The sequence below is a fragment of the Podarcis vaucheri genome (genome assembly GCF_965113315.1).
Source record: "Podarcis vaucheri genome assembly, chromosome: 9".
Lineage (NCBI taxonomy): Eukaryota > Metazoa > Chordata > Lepidosauria > Squamata > Lacertidae > Podarcis > Podarcis vaucheri.
In genome coordinates this window covers 11,876,154-11,893,725 of record NC_138767.1, presented here as the reverse complement: position 1 = coordinate 11,893,725, position 17,572 = coordinate 11,876,154, and the positions used below count along the sequence as shown (strand labels likewise).

The window sequence follows — 17,572 nt, the reverse complement described above, 5'->3', positions numbered from 1 at the left end:
CCAATGATACCAGCTATTCAAAGTCTGATTGTTATTTACCTCTCCAGCACCCCTCTGCTGTCCTCTCACCTCCTAGCACCCTGCTAGGTAATTCCCCCAAGGGGTGGTACCATCCACTTTGGGAACCAACGTTCTAGGTTCATCAAGTCCAGCTTCCTAGTTGGCGGCCATCTTTGTCATCTTGGATCACCTGTTTCCCCCAACTGTTGGCTGCCAAAAGTGTTCACTGGGCAGCTGATGATGGCCTGTGCTATAAACCACAGGTGGGAAACCTGTAGCCCTCAAAATGTTTGGGGAACACAACTCTCCACCATCCCAGGACAAAGTGGCCATGTTGGCTGGGGCTGATCTGAGCTGGAACCCAACAACATTTGGGGCACACCAGGTTAGAGATGGCTGTACTGTCATGTCTAGGGATGGGAAAATGTGTCCTTTGTGGCTTTCCTTAGTTCCTTGCATTTCCAGCTTTAAGTCCATATTCCGGATCAGTTTGATATTTTTTAAAATTTTGATCCTCATGAAAATTTATCCACATTTTTTATTAAATTGTTTATTGATACATATTCATAGATATATGAAAAAATACATACCAATTACAAAGTATCTTTTTATAATATACTAAGATAAGACAGCCACTTGGGTCTAAAAAAGAACAAAGTCAGAAGAATAAAAAACAAGGAAGGGAGAGACCTGAAAGGAAGAGAAAGGGGAAAAAACTACAGAAAAAAAAGAGAAAAAGGAGTTCTGGCTCTCTGTCCTGCAGCTACATATAATATTCATTCCTTAAAATCCAACCATTCTACCTACTATAAACCAGCATTAAAAAAAATCTTCAAATCCCAATATTACAAGTGAAAGAGAAAATTCACCAGCATTTAAGTGCTAATTTCTCCTAAAATTCACATTTTTTACGCATTTCCTCCAAATGTAATGCACAAAGGTAAAGGACCCCTGACCGTTAAGTCCAGTCGTGAACAACTCTGGGGTTGCGGTGCTCATCTCGCTTTACTGGCCGAGGGAGCTGGCATTTGTCCACAGACAGTTTTTCCAGGTCATGTGGCCATCATGACTAAGCCGCTTCTGGCAAAACCAGAGCAGCGCATGGAAAAGCTGTTTACCTTCCCGCAGGAGTGGTACCTATTTATCTACTTGCACATTAACGTGCTTTCGAACTGCTAGGTGGGCAGGAGCAGGGACCGAGCAACGGGAGCTCACCCCGTCACGGGGATTCGAACCGCTGACCTTCTGATTGGCAAGCCCTAGGCTCAGTGGTTTTGACCACAGTGCCCCCCCCCCGTCCCAATGTAATGCATACTGGTGAGCTATTTTCATGAACGTATGTACTCCCCCCCCCGTATGTGCATTTTTGTACACTTCGCTTGGCTAGAGAATGGCATTGCAAAATTCAGAGACGTGCATATTTCAAAGTGTAGTTGTGTTTCAGTTCATGTAACATTTTGGAAACTGCAAATTAGGAAGGTTTGCCTTTATTTGAATCCAAATCATCCTGCATCCCTAATCCTCCCCCTCCATAACTCATCTTTTTCCTTAGGTCAACGCAGCTCAAACTATGCAGTCTGTCCTCACAAGGAAGGTACGCCATCCCTTTCATTGTACAGTGGTACCTCGGGTTAAGTACTTAATTCGTTCCGGAGGTCTGTTCTTAACCTGAAACTGTTCTTAACCTGAAGCACCACTTTAGCTAATGGGGCCTCCTGCTGCTGCCGCGCCACCGGTGCACGGTTTCTGTTCTCATCCTGAAGCAAAGTTTTTAACCCGAGGTACTATTTCTGGGTTAGTGGAGTCTGTAACCTGAAGTGTCTGTAACCCCTGAGGTACCACTGCATTGCCTGCCCTTTCTTTTTCTACAGATACAAACTACAGCTGCTGCGCCCTCCATGGCTATATGAAGGACAACGTCAGTCATTCTGGCAGCTCTGGCCCTCTTTCCTCGGAGTCTCGCCTGCAAAGCCGACCACTTGTAGAAAACTCGGGAGGGATTTGCTGATAAGCGTTGCTGCGAATTCTTGCTGAAAATACTTGTGGAGAATTCGGGGGGTGGGTGTTCCTTACTGAGAAGTCAAGGATGGGAGACTGGAGGAAGGGACAGATAGAAACCAGGCTGAATTATGCCAAATGATAAGGCTATCTTTCATAATAAAGCTGCAGACAAGCAGAAGTGTGTGTGCTGTGGGGTGGGGTGGGGTGGGGGACATAAAATAGTTTCCATCTCTCTCACAAGCCAGCATTTCCAGATTAACTGAAGCTGCCTTTCAGGCCCAGGTAATGGTGGTGAGATCATAGGACATACAGAAGGCAAGACACAGTGTCTTCCCTCCTGGGCCATTGCTGCTTTCTGTCCCCTGTAACCTTTGTTGCAGGGCCAGCCCTACCACTGGGCATTGGTGCTCTACATCCCTTGTCAAGCTTGGTTGCAAGGCCAGCCCTACTGTCATGGTCCGGTTCAGGGGCGATCGAAGTCCCAGCTGGGGACATTGGGACCGGGGGCAAGATGGTGGGGTGGGAGCAGGAATGGGAGGCCAGGAGTCAGAAAGCCAAGAGTCCAAGGGTCAGAGAGCTGGGAGTTAGGAAGCAAGGAGTCAAGAAGTCAGGGGTCCGAGGATCAAGAAGCAAGGAGTCATGAAGTCAGGGGTCCGAGGATCAAGAAGCAAGGAGTCACGAAGTCAGGGGTCCGAGGATCAAGAAGCAAGGAGTCACGAAGTCAGGGGTCCGAGGATCAAGAAAGCAAGGAGTCACGAAGTCAGGGGTCCGGGGATCAAGAAAGCAAGGAGTCATGAAGTCAGGGGTCCGGGGATCAAGAAGCAAGGAGTCACGAAGTCAGGGGTCCGGGGATCAAGAAGCAAGGAGTCATGAAGTCAGGGGTCCGGGGATCAAGAAGCAAGGAGTCACGAAGTCAGGGGTCCGGGGATCAAGAAGCAAGGAGTCACGAAGTCAGGGGTCCGGGGATCAAGAAGCAAGGAGTCACGAAGTCAGGGGTCCGAGGATCAAGAAGCAAGGAGTCACGAAGTCAGGGGTCCGAGGATCAAGAAGCAAGGAGTCACGAAGTCAGGGGTCCGGGGATCAAGAAAGCAAGGAGTCAAGAAGTCAGGGGTCCGGGGATCAAGAAAGCAAGGAGTCATGAAGTCAGGGGTCCGAGGATCAAGAAGCAAGGAGTCACGAAGTCAGGGGTCCGGGGATCAAGAAAGCAAGGAGTCAAGAAGTCAGGGGTCCGGGGATCAAGAAGCAAGGAGTCATGAAGTCAGGGGTCCGAGGATCAAGAAGCAAGGAGTCACGAAGTCAGGGGTCCGGGGATCAAGAAAACAAGGAGTCACGAAGTCAGGGGTCCGAGGATCAAGAAAGCAAGGAGTCATGAAGTCAGGGGTCCGAGGATCAAGAAAGCAAGGAGTCATGAAGTCAGGGGTCCGAGGATCAAGAAGCAAGGAGTCACGAAGTCAGGGGTCCGGGGATCAAGAAAGCAAGGAGTCATGAAGTCAGGGGTCCGAGGATCAAAAAGCAAGGAGTCATGAAGTCAGGGGTCCGAGGATCAAGAAGCAAGGAGTCACGAAGTCAGGGGTCCGGGGATCAAGAAAGCAAGGAGTCATGAAGTCAGGGGTCCGAGGATCAAGAAAGCAAGGAGTCACGAAGTCAGGGGTCCGGGGATCAAGAAAGCAAGGAGTCACGAAGTCAGGGGTCCGAGGATCAAGAAAGCAAGGAGTCACGAAGTCAGGGGTCCGAGGATCAAGAAAGCAAGGAGTCATGAAGTCAGGGATCCAAGGATCAAGAAGCAAGGAGTCAAGGAGTCAAACGCAGCAAGGCAGGGAACGTGTTGCTGTGGCAAAGAGCCAAAGGGAAAATGCTGACCTTGCATCCCTTCCAGGCTCTTACCACCAGGTGCTGTGAGTTACCAATCGGCCTCACCTGTGAGGCCGCGCCTTGCCTCTTCAGAACAAACTTAGGAAGGCCCCAGTCCTGCAGAGTCCTATTGGTCACAGGGCTTGGCTCCTGCACACACACCTGACACCTACCATTAGACAGAGAGAGCACCTCCTCTGTTCCCTTCCCCCAGGATGTTCCCATTCTCCTGAGCCACTGCCCTTGTGGCAATCGTAGAATCATAGAATTGAGGAGTTAGATGGGAGCATGAGGGTAATCGGGTCCGACTCCCTACAATGCTGGAATCTCAGCTAAAGCATCCAAGACAGGTGTCCACCCAACTTCTGCTTAAAAACCTCCAAAGAAGGAGAGTTCACCACCTCCAGAGGGAGTCCATTCCACTGCCTAACAGCTCTTATTGTCAGAAAGTTCTCCTGAATGTTTAGTCAGAATCTGCTTGCTTGTAACTTGAGGCCATTGGTTTGGGTCTACCCTCCAGAGCAGGAGACATCTAGCTTACTCCATCTTCCATGTGACAGCCCTTCAGATATTTGAAGATAGCTATCATTTCTCCTCTCAGTCTCCTCTTTTCCAGGCTAAACATACTCAACTTCTTCAACCGTTCCTCATGAGGCTTGGTTTCCAGACTCTTGATCATCTTGGTCGCCCTCCTCTGAACATGTTCCAAGTGTGAAAAAGGCTGCTGTAGACATAGCGCCTGCCTTCAAAACAGGAGTGGACAGACAAACTTACGAGTACCTCCTTGGTGGGTAGGCGGGGAAACTTGTTGGAGCAGCTTTGCGGGTCCGTGCACACTTGAAATCCTTGTTGATCGTTTTTGCTCATGAACATTGGGCCCTTGCTCCTAAACAGGACTTATTCCCTCAAACCCTTCACCTTGAAAAAGCTCCTGAATGGTATTCAGCTCTTTCAGAGTCTGTACAGTGGAACCTCGGGTTAAGAACTTAATTCGTTCTGGAGGTCCGTTCTTAACCCGAAACTGTTCCTAACCCGAAGCACCACTTTAGCCAATCGGGCCTCCCGCTGCCGCTGCAGCACGATTTCTGTTCTCATCCTGAAGCAAAGTTCTTAACCTGAGGTACTATTTCTGGGTTAGCAGAGTCTGTAACCTGAAGCGTCTGTAACCCGAGGTACCACTGTGCCATTATTCTGTTCCGATGAAGTGTTACTTCCTTACATATAAGTAAGCTTGGGCCACCCATGCCTGCAATTTTTTCTTAGTCTTGTTTGGTCCTCATTATTGTCCACTCTGACCAGAATCAGCTAACCTAGGGCTTCAGGTAGCTGCTATTCTTCAGCTGGGGATATCAGGAATGGACGCAAATCCCTTCTGCATGCGAGTTGTGGCCTCAAGCACCAAGCTATGGCCCCCTCCCCAACTACAGGCCCTTCCCTCCTTTAGATCCTCTAATGAAAAAGTTGCAGAATTAATCTGGGTACAAATACTTCGCCCTTCTTTTATCTACACCGATCTCTTCATTCCTAGCCTCTGCTGCAAGGAGACGAAGCAATAACTTTGCTGTGGGTGGAAAACAAATAAGCCGTGGAAAAAATTACTTCTCGAGATCAAAGAAATAAGTCTTTTGGCTCAAAAGACGCAGGAGAACTGTTGCGAAGGGGAGTCTGGATGATGAACTAGAGAATGATACCATTTAAATCTTTTCACATTTCCCCCTTTTTTCGGATCCATTATCTTTCTTGGAAGCTTCGAGTGTTGGCATAAGCTCTGCAACTGTTATCTTTCCTTTGATAAGCTAAAAAAAATGGCCGCGGTAAAGCTCTGAAGTGACTGGAACGGTTCCCAGGCAGTGTTTATGCTTGTCCTCCTGATAGATTAAAATGTGATTAATCTCCCTTAAATAGGTAAATGCAATTAGCAACTTCTGGCAGAGGTTTCACAGGGGCGCACAGGGCCCACTGGGCCCAATCCACTAGGAAAGATACCCTGCATGACCCCCAATGAAACAGCGAAGCTCTTGGGCAGCTGGCATTTGGGGCCACAGTGGATTCTTACTATGTAAGAATCAACCCCTTTATTTCCAGTGCTCAGAGTGCGAGTGCCGTTGCTTACGGTGCAAAAAAGGCATCACACACAAACACACCACGGCAGCAGTCTTTGGGGAACTGCAATGCTTGCAGAAGTACAAAAAATATATATCTTAATATTGGAGGGGAGCAGAAAGAGATTAATGATGATTGTGCATGCTCAGTGGCCACAGAATCCTGAATGGCCGTTGTGGAGGTGGTGATGTGGAATGGAAAATCGGGAGGAGAAAATAATTAAAATACATCAGAACACGGCCTCGGTCCAGTATATCTGAAGGAGCGTCTCCACCCCCATCGCTCTACCCGGACACTGAGGTCCAGCACTGAGGGCCTTCTGGCGGTTCCCTCGCTGCGAGAAGCCAAGTTACAGGGAACCAGGCAGAGGGCCTTCTCGGTAGTGGCACCCGTCCTATGGAACACCCTCCCACCAGATGTCAAAGAGAAGAACAACTACCAGACTTTTAGAAGACATCTGAAGGCAGCCCTGTTTAGGGAAGCTTTTAATGTTTGATGTATTACAGTATTTTAATATTTTTTTGGAAGCCGCCCAGAGTGGCTGGGGAAGCCCAGCCAGATGGGCGAAGTATAAATAATAAATTATTATTATTATTATTATTCAGCAACAAGAATGAAGTTGCATCTGGTGTGCCGGCTGAGACCCTGCTTGCCTGCCTGCGCCCTGTCTGGCCAGAGTGGTGCATGCTCTGGCTATCTCCCACTTGGACTATTGCAATGCCCCTTCCGTGGGGCTACCCTTGAAGGCAAGAGCCGGTGTGGTGTAATGGTTAGAGTGTTGGACTAGGACCTAGGAGAGCAGGGTTCGAATCCCCACTCAGCCATGAGGTTCACTGGGTGACCTTGGAGCAGTCACCCTCTCTTAGCTTAACCTACCTTACAGGGTTGCTGTGAGGGTGATATGGGGAGGAGAACCATGTACAGTGGTACCTCAGGTTACAGATGCTTCAGGTTACAGACTCCGCTAACCCAGAAATAGTACCTCGGGTTAAGAACTTTGCTTCAGGATGAGAACAGAAATCCCGCAGCGGTGGCGGTGGTGGGAGGCCCCATTAGCTAAAGTGGTACCTCAGGTTAAGAACAGTTTCAGGTTAAAAATGGACCTCCAGAACGAATTAAGTTCTTAACCCGAGGTACTACTGTACACACCTTGAGATAATGGTGGTATATAAATGTAACAAAGAAGAAGACTCATGAACTACAATTAATTCAAACTGGTGACTGTAAGTAGCCACCAGGACAATATAACCCTGGTCCTAAAAGATCTACATTGGTTCCCAGCACGATTCCGAGCACCACAGTGTTGGTGCTGGCCTTCAAAGCCCTAAATGGCCTTGGCCTTGTATACCTGAGGGAGGGTCTCCGCCCCCATCATCCAGCCCAGACACTGAGGTCCAGTTATGAGGGCCTTCTGGTCGTTCCCTCATTGTGAAAAGGTTCCAGGGAACCAGGCAGAGGGCCTTCTTGGTAGTGGCGCCCGCACTATGGAATGCCTTCCCATCAGATGTCAAGGAGATAAGGTAGAAGGTATCTGAAGGCAGCCCTGTTTTTAATGTTTGATGTTTTACTGTGGTTTTATAATTTTGGGGAAAAACCACCCAGAGTAGTTGGGGCAACCCAGTGAGATGGACGGCATACAAATAATAAATTATTACAGTGGTACCTCGGGTTACAGACGCTTCAGGTTACAGACTCCACTAACCCAGACATAGTACCTCGGGTTAAGAACTTTGCTTCAGGATGAGAACAGAAATGGCGCAGCGGCAGCTAAAGTGGTACCTCAGGTGAAGAACAGTTTCAGGTTAAGAACGGACCTCCAGAACGAATTAAGTTCTTAACCCAAGGCACCACTGTATTATAAATATTATTAGTAGCACAGATTGCCCTGATAAAAGCCCAGTATCAGCACTGCACCTTAAGGCGGATCCACACCATAGATTTAAAGCCCTCTGAATTGTAGCATTTCACTTCCAAATGTTTGATCTGTCTCTCACCACCCTTCTCTCTTGGCGTAGACTTCATACATCACTCAACGCTCTGCCAATATACCACTGAGGATCCCTTTCTGAAAGTCCTGGCATTTCATTTTTCTCTCCATATAACGAAAAACTCACGCTTGAGTCAGACCTAATCAAATTCATCTCACAGGAGACTGGTGGCAATAGACTCAGCCATACATTTTTAAAGTGGTATTTATTTGGGTTTGCAGTTCAGCCTATCCCAAAAAAAACCTTTTTTTAAAGGGGAGGGGGAGAGAAGTGTTTGAAAAAACCCACATGCAAAAGAGGCCAGTTAAAAATTAAATAAAAACTATGACCAAGCACATTAGTATTAACCAAAATGCAACCCAAATAAAATGGCCTTTTGGAGTTTCTGAAAGAAATTCACAGCTGAGCTATTCAATAATCTTAGGAAAATTGCAAAGTACACTCTTCCCCAGTCTCTACTATTTGCTAGTTAGGGAAGTGCCAATATGTTGGCATATAAACATTTTTGGCACGGGTTTTCTGGGAGATAAAATATATCCTGACATACACACTTTTGCTTATCTTGTTTGTAGCCCTCAGCGCCTCTCCAAATTTGCTTGCTCTTATCTGCTGCTTCAGGACTATTTTGGGTTGTTTTACCTCTTACTTCCTGGAAAGGTGTCAATCAGGGATCAGACCTCAATCATTACGACATTACGGCACTGCACAACCCATCAGATTTGACTATGTAACAAAGCCAATTCAGAACAAGAGCAGGAAGAATTGCCTTCACTCTGAACAGGCTTCTTGACAAGGCCAAGTAGCCAAATCAGATTGGAGCAAACATTGAAGGGGAAGAATTTTTCCTCAGGGAAAAGTCTCCTCAAGAGAGGGAGGCATTTGGCTGGGTTGTAAACAAGTTTGAGGAAAACATGCACATCTCTTTTTGTCTCAGAACCCCAAACCAGTAGGCTTCACATCACAAGATCCCTGCGTGTAGTGAACTGGCATGTCAGAGAGAAAGTTCTAACATTGACCCATGAGGGAGAAACTAAATATTCCAGTCTACTTCGCCTTCGCAAGCATATAGAGTCTGAAAGGAAGCTGTGCCATGGGAATTTCACCTTGTGCTTTTTCCCTAAATGCCTAAAATGGCTCTGACACTAGGACTTTGGAAAGCCTCCAGAGAAGGCCTCTTAACACACCTTTTTCGACTTTACCATGTTAAGAGGCTTCATGTCAACCTGTCGACGGCTGTGGCTGGTGGCTCTGCAAAAATGCACCCCTTTGCGAGCTTATTACGAGGTCTTGCTGAATACCCATCACAGAGACAATGAGGCCTGGGAATTGCCCTGTGGTGAGCTGGTTCAGGACTTGCCAATCTACAAATTACACCAAGAGATGCATCCCTTGCTATTCATCATGGCAAGGAGAGGGCCAGCCTGGTCAAATCCAATGGGATAAGAGGAGAAGGTGCAGAAAGCTTGCTTCCCCATCTCCCGGCATGAAAAGACATTGTTCCAGTTGCCAGTTACCTGGCACTGCAGAGTTGAAGGAAGGTATACTCTGGCTTCTGCCACCAGCCAGGTGGCCCTTAGGCCCTTGGGAGGCAGAACCCCCTGCCACCCAGGAAGAACACCATGGCAAAGAGATGATCAATCTGGCCCCATCTGTTAGTCAAAGGAGCAGCAGCAGGGAGCTTGCGGCCCACCCAGCCCGCAATACCTGCCAGAAAGAACAACCGGCTTCAACCGGCAGAACAGAAAGGAGGCACACTTTGTTCCCTTTAATTGGGCCCGTGTGCACACACACACACAAAATTTACAATCTGTTGGAAGCTACCTTGATGATCAATGGGTCAAAAGACAGGATATAAATGTGCTAAACATAAACAAATAAATCAAAACACTGTAATCTAATGTTTATACTGGGCTGGCAGTGTGCTAGGTGTTGTCTTCATGGGTCAACTGAATGGCACGGCTGTTGCTTGCTGATTTTTTAAAAGACAACCTTCATAGTGCAGTGTCCAGAGTGTAGGTCAAGGGAACCTGGATGCAAACCAGCATTCAACCACAAAGCTTTAGTGAGGAGCCTCGGACAAGACACAACACCCAAGACTAATGCACTGCAGGAAGCTGTTAACAATAATGATGATCAATTATTATTATTATTATTATTAGTATTATTACTATTATTAGCAGTTGTATCCTGCCATTTTCCCAAGCTGGGATTCAAGGCAGCTTACAACATCACAAAATGCAAAGTAGCTTAAAACAAACTAGTTAAAAGCAATAACTAAAATACATCAGAACACATTCAGGTCAGCAACAAAAATGCAGTTTGCCCTGATAGAAGCCCAGGTCCACACCATAGATTTAAAGCACATCCTCCGCACATTTAAAGCACATGACTTTCCCCCAAAGAATCCTGGGAACTGTAGTTTCATTCTCACAGAACCGTAATTCCCAACAACCTTAACCAACTACATTTCCAATGATTTTTTTTTGGGGGGGGGAGTGTCATATGCTTTAAATGCTCATTGAATGTGCTTCACATGTATGTCATTGATCTCCTCTCTGTTTTCAAGGGCCTCTCTCTGAATAGGAAGGTCTCAGCCTGCTGGTAGAAGGGTAACTTAAAGGGAGCCAATCTAAGCTCTCTTCGGAGATAATTCCACAATATGGGGGCAGCCAATGAAAAGGCTCTGCCTCATGCGCCGCCACCAACCAGGTTTCTGATATTGATGGGACAGAGAAAAGGTTCGATTTACCCACCACCCTGAACTCCCTCGGGAAAGACATAGCACAAATGTGGAAGACAGAGAAGCAAGAAACAGCGCTGGAGACGGTAATGTTCCTCTTGCACTTACCAACACAGTAGCCCACCAGATTGAGGTATTGTTCCGCCTTGCAGGGAGTCCTGCACCTTCCTTTGGCCTGAGTGGCGTGAGGGTGGCAGGTGGCGCAGTCCGCATCCGACGGCCCATGGCATGTCATGCAAGTTGGATGGCACACTGGGTGGCGGCAAAGAAGACAGAGACCTCTGCTAAGACAACCCACGTCTTCGACAAAGGCAAAGAAACATTGACTTCGCGGCTGGCAAAGAAGTACGTGACTAGGAACACATGTGTGTCTAATGCACACATACCGACGTACATGTACAAAGAGCGAAAAGGAGCAGATGTTTCCCTGAGCTGCAGCATTGATGTGGGAGCTCTGTCGCGGAAGTGTGACATTCAAGTGCATTCTGTGCAATGGATGTACGTCACATACAAAAGCGAGAGCAGCAGCTGTTCGTGGAAAGGCGAGTTATCCTACTGGGAAGCATCTGGGGCTATTGTCAGGGCAGGATTAACTCTCATGCAAAGAGGGCTACAGAGCTGGGTCTCCGCCATATCCTAGCTACCTGGAGCTTCTTCCGTTCAGCTCCTTGTGCCACAGATCAAAATGCAACCATCTGTTGCGTACATATGGGCTCAGATCTTCTACGTACCCGTAAGAGAGAGCGCCGGCTGCATGAAGAACTCTCCTGCGGCCAGATAATAACTAACTTCAATAGACTCTTCCCCCTGTATCTCATTGCAATGTTTCCTCCTCCATAAACTTCAGAGCCTGTAACAGGCTCTAAATGAAAAACAATAACCCAATACACTGCAACAAGAGGTTTATCTCGCCTGTCGGCTCGTGGCAAATAAGACTGTCCTCAGGCCACCCGAAACATTGGCGGCGTATTTTCCACAACCGTTTCCCATTAATAAAATAAAAAGAGCAGCTCTTTTGTTATCTGCACAGCTGCAAGGGAGGCATTCCTCTGGACCTGTACTCACAAACTCAAGCCTGAAATTAAATGGGATCTTAATGGAAGATTAAGGTCCACATTAATCTTTGGCGTTTCAAACAAACATAAAGCAAGGAAGAGTCAAGGCTACCAATGCCGTCCCCAACACCCTTCCAGGCTGTTTTATTTATTTAGGAGGACAGACAAATATATATTTATATAACAAGCATTTGAATCATTTCCCCCAAGATGCTCTGGAATGTTTTCTAGATATCTATATAGTTATAACCAAGTGGAGTGGGAAGGACATAAGAACGTGGGAGGGTTTGCTGGATAAGGTCAGATGCTCATTATGGGAAGCTCATAGCCAGGATCTGAGCACAAGTCCCCCTGTGGTTTCCAACAACTGCCATTCAGTAGTATTCCTGCCTCCATCTGATAGCCTTCTCCTCCACGAAAGCCTTAAATCTAATAATAAATATAATCATTTTTTGAAAAATAAAAACGCATGCAATGCCTGCCCTGTCCACAGAGCAATGCTCCCTCATTCTGCACAAAGCAATTTTGGTTTTTTTCCCTATTTCCCCATTTATATTGGTTTCCTGGAGACTGTGTATATCTCACAATCCAGGAAGGGATAAGAAACCCACAGCAAAAGGGATGTCCTGATGAACCAAGCTGTTGCTCATGCAGACAGCCCACGGCACCCATTGATTTTACACCGTGGCAGCAGATGACACCGTTGTCTCTAAAATAAAATATGGGAAGGAGGCGTTTTCCCCCCTTGGTAATATTTTTTGTTAAGGCATTACATCCGAGCCACGATCAAATGTGCTGGTGGCAGGCATGCAATAGGCAGGTGTTCAACGTTGCGGACTCACGGTAGCACCTCGCCTCCTGTTGGTACCATCCATCCAGACATTCAGAGACACACCGGCCTTCGTGAAGGGTTCGTGGCGGTGCGCATGTGGTGCAGTTCTCTGGCGATTTCTCCAGACAGGATAAGCAGGAGGAGTGGCACTCTGCAGCAAAGAAAGAGATGGGGGAGAAGGACGTGAACATTGGTGTGGCCAACCGCATTTGCCCCGTTTTGTTTTGCTCACAGCACCTTCTCGCACGATGCTTGGAAAGGACGCTGCACAACTTTCCCCTCTGCTACAATTTTCGCTCACCCTCTCCAAAAGGTGGGCGGGGATTGCGATACCGTGTGGGCTTCCTGGGACCAGGGAGCCACCCACCTTGCTACAGGGTGGCTGTTGCCCCGCCCCCATCTCAGCAGGCCAATGGGCTGCTGGCTGGAGCTGGGGCGAGGGCCGGGGACGGGGGCAATGCTCTTCGGCCCAAGTTCACTTGTTTTCTTTCCAGTTTCACCCACTGGACTGCCAGGGAAGGAGAAAACTCCACACTCGATTCCTTCTCAATCCGGCCCGTGGAGGGTCTGGGAATCAGCGTGCTTTTACATGAGTGGAATGTGTCCTTTTATTTAAAATGCATTTCTGGGTTATTTGTGGGGCCTGCCTGGTGTTTTTACATGAGTAGAATGTGTGCTCTTATTTAAAATGCACTTCTGAGTTATTTGTGGGGCATAGGAATTCAATCTCCCCTCCCCCCAAAAAAATATAGTCCGGACCCCCCCCCAAGGTCTGAGGGACAGTGGACCCAGCCCCCTGCTGAAAAAGTTTGCTGACCCCTGACTCAACCCAAATCTACGCCTGCAATGGCCTGCAATGCCCACAATCGTCTGCCCTGGGCCAGTTTTCTCCAATTCAGTTTTGAAACTGAACGCAAACCCTGAGCTCAACAGGTTCTCTCCACTGCCAATTTCTGAAATATCTATATCGTAAGCAAAGTTATTTTCCGTGGAGCGTTTTATTTGGGGGGGGGGATACAAATGCTGACCTGGAGATTTTGAGAAGGAATCTGATGCAGCCTTGTTAAGCGAAGACCCTTGAGCGCAACAAAAGTGCTCAGAACTACCTTTGGAAGAGGCCGTCTCCCAATAAATGTCAACACAAAGTAAAACAGCGAGCAAAACAACCTTTTACTAGTCCATCATTTCTAGACAATTTATTCAACAAGATGGGAGAAGAGAGATATCTAGGTCAGCAGAATCTCCCTGCTTTGAAGATGGCTGCATCTATCTAGACTGTTTGGTTTTCTTTTAGGAAATAATTTGAACAGTTTAGTGCTTTGGTGGGGTTGCTGCCCTACTGCCCTTCTGGTTTCCCTTCACTCCCCCCTCCAGCCCCCTCCCATAAACCCACAATATCGCTCCCCAGAATATCCCCCAAACTTCTAGAGCAGATCTGAGTGCCATGCAGGAAGCTGGAAGGGAGAGAAAAGGAAGGAAAAGTCCCACGTGCGGTATGTTGGGTCTCGCCCTGTGACTTTTTTAGAAGCGGGAACCAATGAAGATAAGATTCCTTCATTATTATCCTGGGAGTTTCCTTCACTCACCTTTGCATATCCCATCACTATCGAGGTAGAAATGGTCTTTGCATCGGGGTAGGCAGACACCCACAGACGTCCCCTTGAGCATCGTTCCAAGTTGCAGCCCCTCCTCTGGCTTCATGCACTTCGTACAGTGTGAATGTTCAGGGCCAAGGCACTCGCGGCAAGAGGAATGGCATCCTGCAAAACAGCAAAGCCACTGTGAAATCCCAAGAAAAGCTGTGCTGTATCTGTGGAAGAACGAGAAGCAAATACTCCTTCCGGAGAAAGGAAGATGGCGCATATACGGATATAGGTATGTATATATGAAATAGATTTCATCAAAGAGAGACAGGGCCGGCCCTACTATTTGACAGAGCGAGGCAACTGCCTCAGGTGACAAATGCTGAGAGACAGGGATCAGTGTTGAGGTACCATCCATTCTGCTCTGGACCTCCTAAATTACTCTGTAGCTTATTTTGTTGTTTTTAGATTTTAGTTTGTTTTAAGAGCAGCAAAACAATACAGCTTTATCAAAGCCAGAAAGACTGTGAACAGCCTCTTCTGATTCAGGATGATTCAAGGTAAAATTATAGATAAAATTCAGGACTGAAACAATAGGCAAAGCGACATGCAGTGAGGAAAATCAAGAGAGGAACAAAGGAAGATGGTTATAAGGAGCCTCTGAAAATAACAAATAAAACCAGTACCTCGTAGACCTATATGATCAAGGGCCTGGAAACCAAGCCTTATGAGGAAAGTTTGAGGGGATTGGGTATGTTTAGCCTGGATAGGAGGAGACTGAGAGGAGATGTGATAGCCATCTTCAAATATCTCAAGGGCTGTCACAGGGAAGATGGAACAAGCTTGTTTTCTCATGCTCCGAAAAGTAGGACCTGAATGGATGGCTTCAAGTTACAAGAAAGGAGATTTTGACTAAACATCAGGAAGGACCTTCTGACAGTAACAGCTGTTTGACAGTGGAACGGTCTCCCTCGGGAGGTGGTGGACTCTTCTTCCTTGCAGGTTTTTAAACAGTGTTTGGATGGCCATCTGCCATGGATGCTTGAGTTGAGATTCCTGCACTGAAAGGGGTTGGACTTGGGATCCCTTCCAACTTTACAGTTCTATGAGAGCCAAGGCATGGGCAGAATGAGTGGGACAGAACCCTAGTTAGCTCAGTTTGGGTGCCTATCTTTCAGTTTTCCACCAAAAACGCTCAACAAACACAACCGCTTCCTCCAGGACTGTCAGTCATTTGGATTCAATGGAAATCTTCCAAGGAAGTCAGTGAGAATACTCCGATACCAGGCTTCCTCAACCTCGGCCCTCCAGATGTTTTGAGACTACAATTCCCATCATCCCTGACCACTGGTCTTGCTAGCTAGGGATCATGGGAGTTGTAGGCCAAAAACATCTGGAGGGCCGAGGATGAGGAAGCCTGTCCCATACAGTCATACCTCATGTTACATTCCCTTCATGTTATGTTTTTTCAGGTTGCGTCCTGCGGCGACCCGGAAGTACTGGAAAGGGTTACTTCCGGGTTTCGCCATTCGTGCATGCACAGAAGTGTTAAATCATGCTTCACACATGCGCACAAGCACCAAATCACGCTGTGCAACTGCGCTCTTTCCATGTTGCAAACGGGCCTCCAGAATGGATCCCGTTTGCAACCAGAGGTACCACTGTACAATAAGTTTATTCACATGAGCGCGGCGGTGGCAACCTCCCAGCGGCAGCAATGTCACACTCATTGAGACAGGGACAAGATGAGAGATTTGTGGACTGGCAGCAGCAGCCCTGGAGCTGAGGTTGTGAACCCAGACCTTCCCCTGCCGCAACCTCGCCACCCCTGCCTCGCACCCTCCCTGGGTGCAGTCCTCCTGCCACTTAAAAGCTATCTCTGCGACCCCTACATGAGCCACGGCTGAAATTAGAGCCTAGTCCTGTTGAGATCAAGCTCAAGGCTTTCCTTTCCTTTTAGGCCTGCAACTAGAAGCATATACACAAAGTATCAAATGTGGTGACAGTAATGTATACAGCAATGTATACGTACCGTATTTTTCGCTCTATAAGACGCACCAGACCACAAGACACACCGAGTTTTTGGAGGAGGAAAACAAGAAAAAAAATATTCTGAATCCCAGAAGCCAGAACAGCAAGAGGGATCGCTGCGCAGTGAAAGCAGCAATCCCTCTTGCTGTTCTGGCTTCTGGAATAGCTGCGCAGCCTGCATTCGCTCCATAAGACGCACACACATTTTCCCTTACTTTTTAGGAGGGAAAAAGCGAGTCTTATAGAGCAAAAAAATACGGTATATTGTTGTTTGGTTGTAACAGAAAAGTGATGCTGCACCTTTAACCATGTAATCATGTGATGATTGAATCTATACACCTGTATTGTACTTAACTGCTTGTTATGAGTCTGAACAGTAGCAAACCGTTTTGTATGACTGGGTAAGGTATAGTATGAGACTGATATTTTCTAATTTTTATGGTTTACCACACATTGTAATTGGAGTGCTGTTTTGTATCATGCAGCCTTTTGGACTGATGAAGCGTGTAGCGAAACCTGTAATATATCCGGAGAACAGGTCTGCTTTTGCCCACTTGCGTTATTCTCACCAGGGTGGTGATTTTGATTTGCCTTCCTGTGATTGATCCATGCATACGGCTTTCTGTTTCCAACTCAAGACCCATTGAAGAACATCTCAGCCAGTTCAATCTTTGAAAAACAGCTTTGAAAAACTTTTTCATATTCTCCAGTGTGCTACCCTTGCCATTATGGCGGCCCGGGGTTGCCGTTCTGTGACTGGACTTATGCTACTTGTTGAACGGTTCATTTATCCAGTCTCTATAACATTTACTGCACATGTAACTTGTTAAGATGCAGTTGTACATTTATCCACTCCATGTTTACAGTATCTCCAGGCTTTGTTTTGCACATGGCACCTTAGTATGTTTGTTGATTGAATGGTTACAAGTCTATCTCTGTTCTAGCTATTATTCTAGTACATTTGGTTTATACTTATAAGCCAGTTTGTGGTGTTGTTGTTTTGCTGCAACTAGAAGCAACATTTCTCTTACCTTTGCAGATGGTGTGGTCCTGGTAAAAGCCCTCTCCGCATGCAGAAAGGCACTGACCCCGGCGCAGGGCTAGGGGAAAGGAACAGGAAGCACACTGAGTAGACAAAGGTCCGACGCAGCTGCTACAGGAGCGGTGGCAAGCTGGTAAAGAAGGAACAGAGGAAGTTTGTAAACGGGACATACTTGACTCTCATTCCACCCAGCCACACTGTTTCCTTCCCGTATACAGTGGTACCTCGGGTTACATACGCTTCAGGTTACAGACGCTTCAGGTTACAGACTCCGCTAACCCAGAAATAGTACCTCGGGTTAAGAACTTTGCTTCAGGATGAGAACAGAAATCGTGCTCCGGTGGCA

At 47.2% G+C, this 17,572-nt stretch overlaps 1 protein-coding gene across 2 annotated transcripts in view; it reads right to left on the bottom strand.

Moving 5' to 3' along the window:
- The window catches only part of FRAS1 (Fraser extracellular matrix complex subunit 1), a 374,578-nt gene that overhangs the window by 160,243 nt on the left and 196,763 nt on the right, over positions 1-17,572 (bottom strand). For both annotated transcript variants that reach the window (XM_082236229.1, XM_082236230.1), the window contains exons 16-19: positions 17,216-17,356; positions 14,157-14,330; positions 12,581-12,721; positions 10,792-10,935 (exon numbers count right to left, since the gene is read on the bottom strand). In XM_082236229.1, the coding sequence (XP_082092355.1) occupies positions 10,792-10,935; positions 12,581-12,721; positions 14,157-14,330; positions 17,216-17,356 (600 nt within the window). The remainder of the gene's footprint in view (positions 1-10,791; positions 10,936-12,580; positions 12,722-14,156; positions 14,331-17,215; positions 17,357-17,572) is intronic.